General features: G+C 42.1%; 1 protein-coding gene across 1 annotated transcript; it reads right to left on the reverse strand.

Annotated features, from left to right (window-relative positions):
• Positions 1–3,436: 3,436 nt before the first annotated feature.
• On the reverse strand, positions 3,437–11,666 carry cnpy3 (canopy FGF signaling regulator 3). The gene is made up of 6 exons (XM_080741291.1): positions 11,421–11,666; positions 9,942–10,068; positions 7,820–7,916; positions 6,855–6,977; positions 6,076–6,193; positions 3,437–5,102 (listed from the first exon to the last, which is right to left on the reverse strand). Exons 1-6 carry the CDS (start codon positions 11,533–11,535, stop codon positions 4,807–4,809), a joined length of 876 nt encoding a protein of 291 aa, XP_080597417.1. The 5' UTR covers positions 11,536–11,666; the 3' UTR covers positions 3,437–4,806.
• Between the last annotated feature and the right edge of the window lie 7,005 nt (positions 11,667–18,671).

Genomic DNA, 18,671 nt, shown 5'->3' on the forward strand with positions numbered 1-18,671 from the left:
TCACATTCCTAAGACAAAAATTTGATTCGAGTAAATTTACCCCCCATTGATTCCGGATGGGGACCCGTTTCGAAACGGGTCCCCATCCGGAACGAATGGGGGTACATTTATTGTTATCACATTTTTGTCTTAGGAATGCGACAAAAAACTAAAAATATTATTGAACTCTAGTCTCCATGGCATGAGTAATCAATAGAAAAAAAGTTATTTTGGGGGTGAACTACTCCTTTAAAATAGGACCGGGGCAAAAACAAATCATATTATATTTTTGACCAATTCCCTCAATATCGACATAATGTGACAATATTGTATTGCTACGAGAGAAAAAAAAGTAGGCTACGGTATTCAAACATTTTCAAAAATAGCAGATCTACAATTGCTATTTTAGCAATTTTTTGCATGTATAAAATAGAGTGCAAGTAATTAAAAACAGAAAAAGACAACATCCATGTCTTATCACGATATCACGAAATCCAGTCCCAATCTAGTTGCATATCACAATATCAAAATATCGATATACTGCACAGCCCTACATGAAAATGTTTTATATTTCAAAAGACAGGCTGCAGTAACACTTAACGAGTTGCTTAACTCCATTTTATAAATGATCTATCTTGAATAATATTATTGGTCAAGTTTCACAGTTTAAAACCTAAAAACTACTGTATATAATCAAGATGATGATTAAATTATTTTAATGCAGGTTGGTAATAAAAACACTGGACTCCAGACAGGAATGCAAAAGTAAATAGAACAGCATTGTAACAAAGCATAGACTGAGCAACACTTCACATTATGAAAAGGGATACATTAATATCAACCGGTACCATCATTCCCTTTCATGATAATTAAACAACATAAACAACAGGTCCAAATTAAAACAAATAAAACAAGGGGACAGACATTTCCAGATGAATGTATGCTATAGCAACAACAATCATTTTCCTTCATGATTTCAGCTCCAGTCTTGTGGACCCACGCTTTTCTCTGGACTTCACCGTTTACTGGGTGAACTCTAGTCTCGCATAGACAGACACTCAAAGAGATCTCATTCTACTGATAGGTCAGGTTCACTCAAAGAGATCTCACTCTACTGATAGGTCAGGTCAGGTCTGCAGAGCGGCACTCAGTGCCACAATGTGAGTTTGTATATCTGCTATATGTCATAAAATAAAATGGTTAAAGTGGTTAAAACGTAAAGCGACAACTTCTAAATCAGTAGTTCTCACTTCCCAAGATTGTTTTAAAAATGTCCAAAAATAGCAGATGTACAAGCTCGCAACGGGACAAAGTGACCCACTGTGAGTTTGCGATTTTTGAATAGCCAACATTGTGGCTTTGAGACACTCTTAACGACTATAGCGAACAAACAATGTCCGTATCCACCATTAAAACAAGGAAGCATTTAATTACCTTACGTGCATGTTCGCTACTTTTGTTTATATACTAAGTAAAGGTGGCCGCACACTAGCCGACAATCGTGGCATTTAATTACCCTCCCGACAATCGGGCTGCCTGCGACTGAATCGGGCTCGACTACCGGGCATAATTTTCGTCTAATGTGAGGGCTCACAGATCCAATCTGAGCCCAGCCGAGTGGCTCGGAGGACGATCGGGGCCAGCCCGACTCTTTTCAAAAATGTTTGATATTTTTTCTGGATCACTAGGCAGCGGGGGACAGAGAGAAAATACAGCCGCTGAGGTCAGGGTACTAAAGTATCGTTAGATTTTCAATAGGAATTCAATTTTAAAAAATCATTTTTCTCTCAATTTTCTAATTTTCTAGCTCCCCATAAAATCAAATATTGGTTCATTTTTCCAATTTTCTAGCTTGCAAAAAAATCAGGAAAATGCTTCAATTTTTTAAATGTGTGATTCATATTTGTCATTATTTGATTTGGAACCGACAAAGGAAAAACATCTTTAAAAATGGTATTTTTCATTTTTTTACCACATTACGAATATCAAAAAATGGACCAATTTTTCAAATTTTCTAGCTTGCAAAAAAATCAGGAAAATGCTTCAATTTTTTAAATGTGTGATTCGTCTTTGTCATTATTTGATTTGGAACCGACAAAGGAAAAACATCTTTAAAAAGGTATTTCTTAATTTCTTACCCCATTACAACAATCAAAAAATGGGCCCATTTTTCCAATTTTCTAGCCCACAAAAAAATCAGGAAAATGCTTAAAATTTGCTCAATTTTTTGAATGTGTGATTCATATTTTGGCATTATTTGATTTGGAACCGACAAACAAAAAATAGGCCCATTATTCAATTTTCAAGTCCAGGAAAGAAATCGTCATCATGAATGTCACGTGACCACGTGTCAAGTCACATGGTACACAACTTCAAAATAAAAGCTGTAGGCTAGTCTAACATCCAAGTAATAGGATCAACATGCAGGCAGGCAGGGGGTCCATGAGGGGTTTACAAGGGGGTCCATGGCTGGTTCCCAAAGTGTGGTTTGCGGACCCCCAGGGTTTCTATGGCTGGTTCACAACAGCCTGGTACACGTACAGCCATGGCTGGTTCCCAAAGTGTGGTTCGGGGACCTCTTGAGGTCCATGACGGATTTCCAAGGGGGTCCATGGCTGGTTAGCAATAAATGTGGTTCGGGGACCTCTGGGGGTCCCTGAGGGGTTTCCAAAGGGGTCCATGGCTGGTTAGCAATAAGTGTAATTGCGACCGTAGGTCGCTACTTACTATCACAGCCTGCACAAACTGTCCGTCTGTCTGTCTGTCTGTCCCTCTGTCTGTCACACCTCACACGTCACACTATTGCCCTGCTCATATCTCCGCAACCGTTGGCCCGATCCATGCCAAATTTTGCACACACGGACCAGAGGTCCCCGAACCACATTTATTGCTAACCAGCCATGGACCCCCTTGGAAATCCGTCATGGACCTCCAGAGGTCCCCGAACCACACTTTGGGAACCAGCCATGGCTGTACGTGTACCAGGCTGTTGTGAACCAGCCATAGAAACCCTGGGGGTCCCCAAACCACACTTTGGGAACCAGCCATGGACCCCCTTGTAAACCCCTCATGGACCCCCTGCCTGCCTGCATGTTGATCCTATTACTTGGATGTTAGACTAGCCTACAGCTTTTATTTTGAAGTTGTGTACCATGTGACTTGACACGTGGTCACGAGACATTCATGATGACGATTTCTTTCCTGGACTTGAAAATTGAATAATGGGCCTATTTTTTGTTTGTCGGTTCCAAATCAAATAATGCCAAAATATGAATCACACATTCAAAAAATTGAGCAAATTTTAAGCATTTTCCTGATTTTTTTGTGGGCTAGAAAATTGGAAAAATGGGCCCATTTTTTGATTGTTGTAATGGGGTAAGAAATTAAGAAATACCTTTTTAAAGATGTTTTTCCTTTGTCGGTTCCAAATCAAATAATGACAAAGACGAATCACACATTTAAAAAATTGAAGCATTTTCCTGATTTTTTTGCAAGCTAGAAAATTTGAAAAATTGGTCCATTTTTTGATATTCGTAATGTGGTAAAAAAATGAAAAATACCTTTTTTAAAGATGTTTTTCCTTTGTCGGTTCCAAATCAAATAATGACAAATATGAATCACACATTTAAAAAATTGAAGCATTTTCCTGATTTTTTTGCAAGCTAGAAAATTGGAAAAATGAACCAATATTTGATTTTATGGGGAGCTAGAAAATTAGAAAATTGAGAGAAAAATGATTTTTTTAAATTGAATTCCTATTGAAAATCTAACGATACTTTAGTACCCTGACCCGCTGATGGATGCAAATCTGAGCATAGTATCTGAGCGACAGATCTGTCTCTTTTTCTCTCTCTATCTCTCCCTCTCTCTCTCTCTCACTCACTCACTCACACACACACAGACACACTTTTCATACCGTCCGTCCGTCCATTAGGTTGTATCATGATTGGGACGATGGGAATTAAAGCTCAACGGTAGCGGGTTTGTTTTAGGACACTATATCAAACACAAACAGCAGAAATAACCGCTACCAGTCACTGTCAGTCACAGATTGCAAAGAGCACACATCTCGCTTTGCCCTTGCAAGTCAAAGTACACGCCCAGCCTGATCTACAAGCCTACGACGTGGCGCAGAGGGACACAGTTTGGTCTTGGAGATCTGTTTGTTCTGTGCGCTACACAGTCATACGACTAATCATAAATCAGGCACCATGAAGCAGACAGCACGCAACACTATCCTGTAGTGTTTAATGCTACCTGATTCAATCGCACCCGATTATCTGCTAATGTAAGGCCAGCTTAAGGTGTCGTGTGTCAAGAAGAATAGACCAACAAGCTAAGAAGGTGTCTTTCCATCAAATTACAGAAAAGTAAGTAGAAATGGACCCGGATGGTCAAGTAGTACAGATAATGGTATCAGTATGAATAAAAATGTACGCTCCCCATCACTACCTATCAGCAGGCGGAGGTCTCTCAAAGTGTGGCTACAAGAGACTTAAGTGAAAGCCAGTAGACATACCAGCTAAGCAGCTTCCATTCAAAGCATAGATCTCTGAAATGAAAAGCAAGAAGCCTGGGTCTCTGGGACCGGAGCTTTACAACCACGTTCCTTAAGAGGACGCGCGTCTTATACCTCTGACGGGGGCTAAACGTTTACCGACAGCTTCTTGGAGCTCTGATTGGATAAAACCGGTAAACAAAGACAATCTCTGTGCCATGTAGGAAACGGGGAGGTTTTCATACATCCAAAAACAAGCTATTCTGGTCCAGAGTGCAGATCAAAAAACCTGAACCGTTTGTTTTATTTGTATGGTCTGTCCAGGGGGATTACAGCTCTGTCTTCTTCCCGGGAAGAGACGCCTTCCCCTGGATGTCCTCGTCCGAGGTCAAAGCCCCTCCCCCTCCCCCTTCCGTCTTATGCACGGGGTGTTTGCTCTTTTTCTTCTTCTTTACTTTCTTTTCTTTCTTCTTCTTGGTCGTCTTCTCTCCGTCCGAGCTGCCCTCCTCGCCGCCTCCGTTCTTGCCTTTTCCCTTCTTCCCGCCCTTCTTCTTTTTCTTCTTGTCTTCCGACAGTGCGGCCGGGTCTCCTTTCTTCTCTGGCGTCCAGTCCTCGCTCAGACAGGCTGGGCGGGGGGAATAAAACGTGTTTTCATTAGGCCAAATTGTCTTCTATGCAGAGTGGAAGTGATTTAAGATAATAAATAGTGTGATTATTTACTGTATGTACATTAAGCCCAAATATAAGTGACCTATTTTCGACAAAGAGAGTTTGTGTCGAGGGAAAAAGGGAGCATACAGTACAGAGCCCTGAGGGACAGCTAAGTACAAAGGGTTTAAGTCAGGGGTTTTTAACAGGAGGTGTGGGACCCCTAGGGGTCCTCAGAGTTACTACATTGAGGCTGCCAAATCTTAGTGTGATAGGACAATATAAATATATTTTTGCATTAACCACCTAAACCCTAGAATCCATATTCTGATGATAACTTCAGCTAAAAATAGCAGATCTAGATCGTCTATTTTTGGCAAAGAGGTTTGTGAGGAAATAAAGGGCAGACCAAGTACAGAGTTTGACGGTTCAAGTGGTTAAATCATGAACATACACATCAACATGAACCCCAACATAACACTGATGATAGTGCCATCAAACAAACAAATCTATGTCATTTTTTTAATCTGCAACACAATACTAGCGGAGCTAGGGGGTTAAAACCGTTGAGGACCCCTGGTTTAAGTGATTAGCATCAGGGCTGTCACTCATGTCTCTCATTTCAGCATATCATGTCTGCATGGGGAAGACCGTTTCCCGTTTCATGACAAAGACAACCCCTCCCCCCCACACCCGATTGTCAGTCTGAAACAGGAAATGGCCTTCAGTGAACACAAAATTAGAAGCGCGACCAGAACGCCTTTGCAGCTGGAGCAATACGATTTCCATTCAATGGAACAATGGGCAATAATTAGAAAAGGTGTCCACTGTTTTTTGGTCATACAGTGGATTATTAAATCCAGAGAAATCACAGAAGCTGTGTGTGTGTGTGTGTGTGTGTGTGTGTGTGTGTGTGTGTGTGTGTGTGTGTGTGTGTGTGTGTGTGTTACCTGTGTCCTTCCCTTTGAGAACGTGTTTCTCACACAGATAGGAGGTGAGGTCCTCTTCCTGGCTGCCCTTGTACCAGTCCTCAATCACCTCCTCATACTGCTCCACCATGGTGTCACACTGTCACACAAACACGTGCACAAGTTAGGGCCGGGCAAAATATGAACAAAACCAAACAGAATATTTTGGAACGATAACCTTAACATGATATTGTGACGATAATGTTGTGTGGATGTTGCTTTCACAAAATATTTACACAGTGACATTTTGATTAATAATCGTCAGTAATTCCACCTATGATAACTAAGTGGGCAAAAGCAAATCATTTAACAGTCAGGTAAGTTCCAAAAAATCACATTATTTAATTACTACAAACAATGCAACCTTTAAATCCAGGACAAGACTAAACTTATGCCATAGAATAAACTGAGCCATAGTCGTCTATTAGACATTAGACGTTGATCTAAAATCGGATTATAACTGGTCTAAAGGTGAACGTTTTTTAGATGGCTAAACTTAGACGCTGAAACAAAATTATTTCAACAGCTATAGGCTATATAGACGCTTAAAAAATAGCTAATCAACGTATAAGCTAAGCAAACTTTCACTTTGAGACCAGTTATAACCATGTTTTAGTATAGCCGTTTAGACATATTTTAGTCTAATATCCCGAAAGATATTCAGTGGGATATTATGATACCTACATCACATCACGATATGAATATAATACCGGTATCTATATTTGACCCAGTCCTAGTACAAGTACCGTTACACCATTTACCTGCTTTTTGAGGTCAGCCACCTCGGCAGACGTCTCATTCCACAGCTCATAGGGAATGTCCATGACTACCTTCACTCCTTTGTTCACCAGACCATGGAGGGTGGAGAAGGTCTCTGACATCCCCTACACAGAGACAGTCACTTTTATTGTACCTGTACTTGTATTGCATGTGCTTTTGTTTAGGGGTAAGATAAGATGATAAGAAAACTGTATAGTATTGTCCATCGACTTTTGCATAAAATGGAAATGTGTCTTTGGCACACAGGCAGTCAGTCTGTATACAACAATATAACCTAGAATACACAAATGCATTAAAAACTATAAAAAATGCATCCCATAACATAGCAGCAGTGATCAAGGGCCGCAGGGGTTGGAACTATTTAAACATTTGTAAGTTGTAACCCTTTTTGGAGTGTGCACAGAGCTAGTCAATTAGTGTATTAAGTAGGGATGGGACGATAATAATTATTATCTTTTATCGTAAAAAAATAATAATCGTATTGCAGAGATTTAAATGTAACGTGAAATTGTCCTCACATACTAGGCTTTTTTGGTTGAGTTGCAAATTCAGTACCACTTAAGCCCTCTATAATTTATAAAAGAGACATGTAAAGAACACATTTGGTACCATATTATAACAATCTACACATATCGATTCAGAGAAAATGCAGATCTATGAGTGGTTACCAAAAGCAGCATTTTACGTTTGGATTATCATAATAATATTGTTAATCGCAATATTTTGTTTTTGTAATTTTCATATCGTAACATCCCTACTATTAACTAATTTACTGCGTATCCTAGTAGGTTGGAGAGGCTGATGCTGCTTTTTTGTCAGAGAAGTGCGGGCGTCTATCCCTGTTTTAATGCATTCAACCTCTGCGAGATGGGTTGCTGAGTTGGAGCGTGGCACCAACAGTACAGTGTTTTGAGGTGAGACATTCCTCGCCCTCTCACACACACACCTTGGCGAAGCGGTTGCTGCCTGTCCTCTCCTTGTGGAGGTTGTACTCGGTCAGTCTCTGACACACGTTCTCCACAACCTCGATAAACCTCAGGTCTCTATGGGGAGGGAGGGAGGAAGTGGGAGAGAGACACAGAGACAGTTCCTTCAGTTAAACATTCACAGCAGAAAGCAGAAGTGAAAACTTTGAACAATTCACACACGCATGGGGATGAAGGGTGAGAAAGTAGGAACCAGAGAGAAGGTTGAATGGAAGTAGTGTGCAAACTATTTTTTCCACGTGAATGAATGACGTGTCCATGAGATAAAAGATTTTAAACAGAAAAGGTTGATGTCTTCATGTTATTTTTCATATCGTCGTTGTCGGGTGGAAACCCTGTATGTCCAAAACTTCGTTTTACATTTATCATTTAAAAAATGATTTAAACTAGTGAAAACAGCCGATCTACAAGCACACAACGCCTCGCACCGCGAGGCATTGTGTGCTTGTAGATCGGCTGTTTTCAATACTTTTGTGCAACGGCCTTGTATGATGAAGCAGGGCTTTACTTTACGAAAGAACGTACACATTTGAAACTTGGAGACACGAGGTTTCCGCTCGAAAACGACGATATGGATGTTTGGTTAGACATGACAAAAAAAGAAAAACCTACAACATTGTTAAACTAGAAAAGTGTGCACAGGTCTCTGCCAGGCCGGGTTGCCACCTAGGGCCCGCAAACTTTGGAAGGCAGTCTTAGCCAATTCGAATGGGTTCTGAGATTTGAACATTTTGGGATTGAGGTTCTTCCTTGGCTTAGTGGCACTGTGTGTGCAAAGCTTCCCAGCAATCGGGGCTGCATTCATGGTGTGTGGCATTTTGTGCAAAACGGGCAACCCCCAGAAAGCAATCATAGCCAATCAGAATGAAAAATGAGAAATGTGACACAGATACTGTACATCTTGATCACATGACTACAGAGATAATGCGAGTACCATTGGCCTGGTGGGAATGTGCGTGCAAAGTTTCACAGCGAGCGGGCGCTGCCTCATTTCATGATTTTTGCACTGGCAGATACGTCTGGCTCCCACTAGGCTATAAAACACCTGCTCTCGCACGCACCCACTCTCTCTCACATGCACAAGCGTGCACGCATACACACACACACTCTCCCTCTCTCACATATGCACAGTAGAACTTCTCCATTCTATAAAAAGACCATCAGCCCCAGAGGAAGACTTCCTCTGGTGTTGTTCAACTTCAAGCTGAACATGTTCTGTATTTGAGACACAAATAGCGCACCGTCTATCAATCTAGTATCAAGCCATTCATCTCTCTCTTTTCAAGTTGAATGTACTGGACACAAGTATCTTACTGGTTTTATTTTAGCAACAGGCCATCTTTGTAAGCACCGAAGATGATTTTTTAAAATTAAATATGACAGTCATTAGTTAGGTTATTTTTGTTATATCTGCTCTGTGCAACTTCAAAGCCTAAATGCCAAACAGAAATGTAATTTGTATTCATGTGTCTCGGCATTCAACAACAAAAACAAAGTAGATTGTTAATCGTAATTATTATAGTGACAATTAATCGTCATGTAAAATAATCTTAATCTTGACGGCCCTAAATACAGGCGGTCAAGTGGGCAAAAGTCAACAGAACTAGCACTCTGAGCGGGTACAGACCCAAATCAAGCAGCGACTTCAACTACTATTTGTTCATGAATAGTCCAATTGAAAGAAACATTTGAAAAATGTAATAAAAAAAAAGGAAAAGGTAAATCTCAAAAGATACATGCATACAAACTGAACGAACAAAGACTAATGAAAATTCTAAATGAGGAATGGTAAAATGTGGGTTTATCTACTACACAATAACTGGTGGGTCAAAACTGTTGTCTGACCAAAACATCCACTTACTTCTTCTACCAGACAAGCGGGCATATCTTTAACATCCAGCCAAATATACATGTCTATTTTCTGATTTGATTCAATATTTGTGAACAGCAAATACGCGGTACAGTAAGACAAACCAAAACAGTCCTGGGTAATTGTTGCCACTGTGGTCTCAATTCATCAACATGTACATCTATCCAGCTCTCAGTCCATCACCCACCCCAACCATCATCACAAACACTTACGACTTGACATATTTGATAGGCGGGGTTCCCTTGTTGTCCATGAAATGGTAGTTTGTCTCCAGGACTTCCTTGGTCTTCCCTGTCTCATCGAACGCCGACTTCATCTCTATGGAAACAAACTTGCACACTGGACACACACACACACACACACACACACACACACACACACACACACACACACACAAAGACTTTCATTGAGAACTGTAAAATGTGCTATTTTGTCCAAAACATTAAAAGTAAAGTACAAATGATTGGATCATGCTTGAACATTTGCCAATTAAGGTCTAAAAGTTCTACAATTGGAATAATTCACTGCTACGGTAATATCAATTGACCAATTGATAGATATACTTTACTTAGGCCATGGGCTGTATTAGCCATGGGGCCGGTGGGGCCGGGGCCAGCTGGCCAGCTGTGCCCACCGTTGTGGGTAGTGCACGTCGGGAGGGGGAGGTTATGTCGGGGGATGGGGGGCCCTAAAGAATCATTGGCCCCAAAGGCCCTCGCGGGGGTTAATCCGTCCCTGGCCTTTGTATTCCTTTTGGAACATACACTGTATGCCTAGGGCCATATAATACTGTATCACCAGGGCTTCATGTCCCTTTTAACTGGGACACTGTGAGGGAGCAGAGCAAAAATCATTGTTGTACTGGCTGATAGATAACAGAGGGAAACAACTGGAGTCCGTAGATAGTATGATATCCCACCACAGTGTGTTTAGAGTTGGTATCCTTGGGTTAAGTCAAGTGTCTGTCAAGCGAGATGGGTTCATCTGAAATTCATAATACTGTAATAATATAATAATGTGTGTGTGTGTGTGTGTGTGTGTGTGTGTGTGTGTGTGTGTGTGTGTGTGTGTGTATTGAAAACACAGGACCAAAATAGAAATAATTGTAGTCCCTTTTGAATATATCTGTACCACTGTAGGCCTATCTCTTTTTTTTGCAAGCTGTTAATTAATTTAGTATTCAATTAAACATACAGTCAGTGTATGGAATCGCCCGTGGTGCCCCCCCGGGGTTTCCTCTCCAAGTAACATTAGGCTGTCTAGAATAGAGATAGAGAGTTTAAGGCCGACTCAGAGATGCCCTATGCGGTACATCTGACCTAGATTACCATCGCACACACACGAGACAAAGTTAGAAACCACCCGCCTGCCCCTGACTGTATCTCAGTTCTAACTGAATGTTGTGATGACTACACCACCGGTTGTACGACGAAACACAAACGGGTGTTGATTTCGCACTTGTCGTGCATCAGGAGAATGAATGGAATGAATGTAAAACCTACACGTCAACCTGTGTTTGTGATCGTGCGCGCGTGACACGAGCAGATCTACAATCTCACAGCACGTCGTCGCGTATTAGGAGCCTAGGAGGCGACGTGAGCTTGTAGATCTGCCCATGTATCGCTTGTATTTTCGCGTATAAACTACTAGTATATTTGGCGTAAATGCGTAATGATGATCGCTTGTTTTACCTTCGCATCTGTTTGGCAGGTGGACCCACTCCTCGTCAGCCACCGCTACATCGTTCTTCTTCCCGGCGGCCGCTCCGAGCGCGGCGATCAGCAGCCACACCGTGAACGACATCATGCCGTGTGCATGAAAAATACAAATTAATGCCCTGGATGTGCCTTTTTTGGGGGGTTCGAATTCTCATCCGCCTCTCCTCCCTCGTGCCTCCATTCACTACACACTACTACAGCTGTTGTGTTGAGCCGCTGCTGCTGCTCCTGCTGTCGGACCGCTCACTTCCGTGTTGTTGGGGGCGTGTCGACTGGTGTGGACCAATCAGCGATGGAGAAGTGGCAGTCCTCCGTCGCGAGCTTCTGTCTGCCTTTAGGATCGATTTGCGTTGTGGCTTGCAGATCCGGTTTTAGAGCAAAATACGGAAACGGCTTGTGAGTTTGCTGTTTTGGAAATTACCGGATACAGTTTGAGGTGGGCTGTGTGGACCGGATCTGATTGCTGAACAGTAAATAGAACCAAACGGTAAGCGATCATATCATCTTGCAGTCAGCAGTTGTCTGCCATTCGTGGTTTCTGCCGCCAGAGGGCAACAACTGCCTACACTTTGGTACAACGACTACCACATAAACATTACTGTAAATGTAATCTCTCGAGACAGCCTGTCGCACTTTCTTCTTTGACGATGGGTTCCCAGATTGCTGTAAGTGTAAATGAAATTGGCACTAACACGAATTGAAGCTGGTGAATGGTTTCTCTCTCCTCCTGAAGCTACAAAGCACCTGCCCTGTCCTTGTCCTTGTCCTTGGGGAATGAGGGGGGAGGGTGTTGTCCAATTCTCCATAAAGGGCGAGCTGGAAAAGTGGCATTTGACATGTGTCAGGCATGTGCCTGTTGCCAAAGTGGCATATGCTGTTGCCAAAGTGGCATATGCTGTTGCCAAAGTGGCATATTCCCTATGGAAGTCACGTGGTTTCATGCCTCTAGCAAGCCTCTTGGATTAATAGTCCAGGCAAACTAGCTCATTTTGGACCCAAAACAGAAAGTAATTGTAAAAGATTTTTTTTCTTCACAGACCTTTTCTATAAGGTCTCCAGAACAACATACTAAAAGTCCTAAGAAATCCCAGTTGCGGAAATATGTTTAATTGACATTAATCCAAGACTTACTATACACTACACTATAAAGGCAAAAATGACTCCCAAAAAATCTGCTTTAAGTGGGATGTGAGGGGTCAAACTAGGGGTTATTAATTATTCTGAATCCATTGCAAGCATTTGTTTGGCATGAAAAACATTCCTTGGGCAAGAAATGACCCCACAATACAATGGTTTAGTGATGAGTCATCAATTTTCACAGCCTTTTGGGGTCCGTTTTTAGCCCAAGGAATGTTTTTCATGCAAAACAAATGCTTGCAATGGATTCAGAATAATTAATAACCCCTAGTTTGACCCCTCACATCCCACTTAAAGTTGTACTATGTAACTTTTTTTATAAAACAAATCTTAAAATTCTCCTAACTATTAAATCACAAAAGTTTTAGAAGATCCGCGCCGTGAATTTCAGCCTGTAAAGCCTTCTCTATATGTAAACTGAGATCCTTGCCGTGGACCGGATCTCGCGCCAAAATTGCGTCATCACACTACCGGCCAATCACAGCGAGGGTTATACAACTGCCGGCCAATCACAGCGCATCTTGAAGTGGGGTCGCTATGGCAGCCATATTTGTTGTCGCCCGTTTGTACCATCCCTTCTCTAGGTAATTTCGCCTACCAGGCAGGGTGAAGGAGTCCGTATCTCTGGAATTACTGAACGCACAGGAACAAGGGACCCCTTAAAAGATAGATCTCAGCGAGGTGGAGGCAGACGCGGGGGTCTGAAGGTACGAAAAACGGACGAAAGACGCGGACGCGACCGCGGTTTGCTATAGGGCTAATGACCACTAGTTGGGCAACTTACACAGTATGGCTTTAAAGCAGATTTTTTGGGAGTCATTTTTGCCTTTATAGTGTAGTGTATAGTAAGTCTTGGATTAATGTCAATTAAACATATTTCCGCAACTGGGATTTCTTAGGACTTTTAGTATGTTGTTCTGGAGACGTTATAGAAAAGGTCTGTGAAGAAAAAAAATCTTTTACAATTACTTTCTCGTAAAACGCTAGTTTGCCTGGACTATAAAGCAAGTTTCCGTTAAGACAAAGAGGCTTGCTAAAGGCATGAAATGATGTGACTTCCATAGGGAATGAATTGGACATGGACACTGCCCTCAGGGCAGGTGCTTCTAATATCTGAACGAGGCCTCAGAGGGAAGCAGGCTCGGCTCCAGGATGAAATGACTGAGGGGGCACATCAGTCTTTATATAGTAAAACAATATGTACATAAAACTTAAACTGAGGGGGCATGATTTGCAATAGGCTCTATGCATATACGCCATTTTGTTCTACTTCCGGGTGTCTTTTGACTTCCTTCACAGGTGTTACCGATGATACTAATGAAGGGTCTGTTCCATTCTGGTCAAAGTGTCCTTGAGTGGGTTCCAAATGTCCCCATACAGGTGTGTAACTCTTACATTGTACAAATGGAAGCAAATGGACCCGCAAGGGTCCATTTGATTCCATTTGTTGATTCCATTTGTACAGAGTTATGGGGGTCCTTGAAATTAAAGAACCACTGTACAATAAATCAAACAGACCCTTCATTAGTATCATCAGTAACACCTGTGAAGGAAGTCGAAAGACACCCGGAAGTAGAACAAAATGGCGTATATGCATAGAGCCTATTGAGAGTGCCATTCCCCCTCTGGAACCCAGAGATGGGCACAAAATACAAAAAAGTATTTTGAAAAAGAAAAAAAAATCGAAATACTTGGTCAGTAAGTAGTAGGCTGTTTTTTGGATACATCAGAAGAAAATCCTTTATCTTTCTGCCATGAAAGAAGAGTGTCATTTCTATAAATAGCCTATGTATCAAGTCAAGTGCAATGGTGGACAAACATATTAGGCCTATTATTATTATCTTTATTTTTTTAAGTAAAATTATCAATATGCAAAAACCCTATTTTTAAAAGTAAAAGTATCAATACTGCAATGTAAAAACCCTCTGGTTCAAGTAGGCTATAAAGGTCCGGTAATCAAAATGTAGCCTACTTGAGTAAAAGTACAAAGGAATTGGCTTCAAAACATACTTAAACTAGAAGCAGTGCTCTTCCGAGCACAGGTCTCCACCAGGTCAGGTAGGCGCAAAATGTGAAAAGGGTGCCATGCTGGTGGCGCAATGTGAAAAGAGTGGCATTTGTTCCTTGACCTAGTGGGAATGTGCGTGCAGAATTTCTCTGTAATCACAAGCTGCGTTCATGATTTAAGTGATTTTGTTCAAAATGGACCAATCCTGTAAAGTTTGGAGGCCAATGTTAGCCAATCAGGTTGTAATATATGTAATATGAGACAGATCCGTCTTGATCACATGACTGTAGAGATACTGTTTACTGATTTGTCTTATTTTTTGATAAAATCCGAAGGAGTAATATCCATAAATGTGTTTTACATAAGTCGGCCTCCTGATGGCGCTATAAAAGGCTGATGTAAAAAATGCAGGGAAAAGGTTTTACCTTGGCCTCTAAGGAGTGCGCATACAAAGTTTGACACTAATCGGTGGAGTTATAGGTGAAAACATGAATCGGCCTGTTATAGCGCCACCATGAGGCTGATTTGATTTTTCTTAAGTGGCATTTATTCCTCTGCCTATTGGGAATGTGCATGCACAATTTCACCAAAATCGCACACTGCGTTCAGGATTTCAGGCATTTTATTCAAAACTGACCAATCCTGCAAACTTTGAAAGCCAGTTTTAGCCAATCAGGATGGAATATGGAAAATCTGACACATCCATGTCGATCACATGACTGTAGAGATACTGTCTACTGATTTACGTGATTTTTGGACAAAATCTGTAGGAGTACTGGCAAAAGTTAGTTTTGCAAAAGTCGGCCTCCTGGTGGCGCTAGAACAGGCCCATGTGAAATATTTGGGGCAGAGGTTCTGAATTGGTATCGAGGGAGTGTGTGTGCACAGTTTGGCAGCGACCGGGCCAACGGCGCCGGAGATTAGCTGGTAACGGACAAACGGACGGACGGACGGACGGACGGACGGACGGACGCACGCACGGATGGACGGAGGGGAAAACATACTCTCCCTCAGCCTTCGGCTGGTGGAGACAATTACCAAAAGTAAAAGTAGGCTACCCATTACGCAGAATGGTGGAAGATTGAGGTCCCATAGTGATATAGTTGTTTTTGCGACCGTATGTAGCATTCAGTATGAAAACCTGCAGGATCATGTCCGTCCGTACGTACGTCATGCCTCATGTCACGCTCCATATATGGCCATGACAGAATTCATGTGCAAGTGTTACTCGCGTCACGGCAACCCATGGAGATCCCTGATGTCATCAATATTAAGTCCATATATAGGAATGCCCTTATATGGATATATTGTGCGTCACTCATGATAACCAGTGTGGTTGTCGTGACGCGAGTCACACTTGCAAATTAAATCCGTCCTTGTCCCTTTTATGCCCATATATGGAGATTCCTGATGTCATCAATATTAAGGCCATATTTGGAAATGCTCATATATGGACATATTGTGTCAGTCATGTTGTTTCGCTTCTTGCCCTTATATTAGGGAATCTTACCGGTGAAGTATCAGTTGTGTTGTGTTGTGTTGTGTTATGGATTTGTTACATTGTAAAATGTGTTTTTAACAGGTGTTTTCTTGTATGCTACAGTATATGTGTTACAGTTGCGTGGTGTTTTGTTATGCTATATTTTGTTACAGTATACTATGTTTTGTAAGAGTTGTGTTGTGTCATGCTGTTTTTATACGGTTGCATTGTGTTTTTTTTTTATGATAGTGGGAGTATAGGGAGGAGCAACTACTCCCACTATCACAGAAAGGAGATAGGCAAAAAGAATAGGTGTGTATCTCTGAGAGGTGCTTCAGCACACACTGTAGGCTGCAAAGAGAACAAGATACAGTACTCAATCATTTACGTACGCACGCACGGCACGCACGCACGCACGGCACACACGCACGCACGCACGCACGCACACACACACACGCACACACAGGGAGCTAGAATGTCTCATGTTTACAACAGTACTTGACACTGAGTTGGTGGAGGAGAGGACGATGAGAAATGCTGTGCGGAGGGGGATAGAGAGGGAGAGTGAAAGAGGCATGAAAGCAGCCCACACAAACACAGCAACCAACCGAGCGACGGCTTTGCTGGAACAAGACAGTGAGTCAAAATGCCCTGCCAGTGTGACCCCCTTGAAGCCACACTGCTCCGTTAAGCTAACACAGGATGTCAGTCCCCTCCTTCACTATGACAGCCTGGCCAAACACTCCAAGGAGGGTTTGGCCAATTCACCAACATATCCGAACCCAAACATGGAACCCAATGACTTAATCTTGCTCATCTATCTATAAATGCGACAAATCTCTGTCTGTCTGTTTGTTTGTTTGTTTGTAATCCGCGTATCTCGAGAACATAAAGAGAATAAAATGAATCCCCGAATGCGGAGCTGATGTCTGACATCAGAGTTTTCCGCAACCGGTACTGTGTGTGCAGAGATCTCCATATATTGGGGTTTGCATTAAAGGGTGGGGACAAAGTCCAACAGAAGGCAAACAGATGGTCAAAACGGGTCCTATGACAACATGACAACAGGTATATTGGGGTTTGCATTAAAGGGTGGGGACAAAGGCTAACAGAAGGCAAACAGATGGTCAAAACGGGTCCTATGACAACAGGTATATTGGGGTTTGCATTAAAGGGTGGGGACAAAGGCTAACAGATGGTCAAAACGGGTCCTATGACAACAGGTATATTGGGGTTTGCATTAAAGGGTGGGGCAGGCATAAAATGGACGCAAATAGACAGATATCTCCATATATGGGCATATGGGCATAAAATGGACCCAGAACTATATCTGCAGTGATCTCCATATATGGACATAAAATGGACGCCGACAGACAGACAGATACAGATATCTCCATATATGGGCATAAATGGACACAGGCAAACAGATGGTCAAAACAGGTCCTATGACAACAGGTATAATGGGGTTTGCATTAAAGGGCGGGGCATTCATTCTCTATTTACATCGTTCCCGAGTTGGCCAGGTCGCCGACTAGACGCTGGGCCGCCCGAAGGGCGGCCCAGCTTCTAGCATAAGATAATCGATTAATCGATTAACCTCGTTTCCCTATATGCTCTAATGGGCAAACTCTCTAGAAAAAATAGGCTATAACACACACAAAATAGCAGTGGCAGGAAAAAGGAAGGGACCATATAGTCAAGTTTGTTGACTATGGTTTTATTGGACATTCACTTTGTAAGTCACTTTGGATAAGTGCACCTGCTAAATGGCTAAATTGTAAATTGTACATCGCAGGTAATTTTACATATTTTGTTTGGGGCCAAAGTTTTGGAATGGACAACTTTGATAGCATTCTGCTCTTTAGATTTTGAGATATTTTCTGTGCAAGTGTAAATTCTGAACAATGCTTGGTGCTTAGAGGAAATATCCGATGGTCACCAAAATTAGTACATTTTGAGTACATCCAGACACCTGCCTAATCGGTGTCTATTGGATTATGAGATAGACATTGTGTAGAAAGATGAACATTTTCATCTTTCATCGTAATGTTGGAGCCAGGGGGCTTCGGCATCAGTTGACAGTTTGGGTCATCATTTGGGGGAGCATGAAGATGCACTGCATGCAATTCCATAGCAATATTTGTTGTTTGGGAATTATATTTTCTCAGCGCTTTTCTTTCACTCCTCCTCACTTTCATCCTTTAATTCTCATTGCTTTGTCTCTTTCTGTTTCTCCATTCATCTCCCTTTCTCTGCTCTTTCTGTCATCTCCTCTCCTCTTCTACTGCATATCTCGCCAGTTCCACCTCAGTTGTTCTCTGTGAATAATGGCTAGTGTGAAAAGCTCACACACACACACACACACACACACACACACACACACACACACACACACACACACACACACACACACACACACACACACACACACACACACACACACACACACACACACACACAGCATAACATGATGCAGACCACCAGTGTGTGTGTGTAGACACTAGGGGGCGCACCGGTAGCTGGATTAGTGTGTTTGACCACATACTGGTTTGATGGGGACCAGTGTGTTGCATAACATTCTGCCTCTCTCTCTGCCTGC

Source organism: Nannobrachium achirus, assembly GCF_963921795.1.
Source record: "Nannobrachium achirus genome assembly, chromosome: 14".
Lineage (NCBI taxonomy): Eukaryota > Metazoa > Chordata > Actinopteri > Myctophiformes > Myctophidae > Nannobrachium > Nannobrachium achirus.

Coding starts and splice junctions, on each gene's coding strand:
- cnpy3 (XM_080741291.1), bottom strand. CDS start 11,535: ATGATGTCGTTCACGGTGTGGCTGCTGATCGCCGCGCTCGGAGCGGCC. Junction 10,069..11,420: donor CCTGCCAAACAGATGCGAAG/GTAAAACAAGCG, acceptor GTGTGTGTCCAG/TGTGCAAGTTTGTTTCCATA. Junction 5,103..6,075: donor TCTCAAAGGGAAGGACACAG/GTAACACACACA, acceptor CCCCCCGCCCAG/CCTGTCTGAGCGAGGACTGG.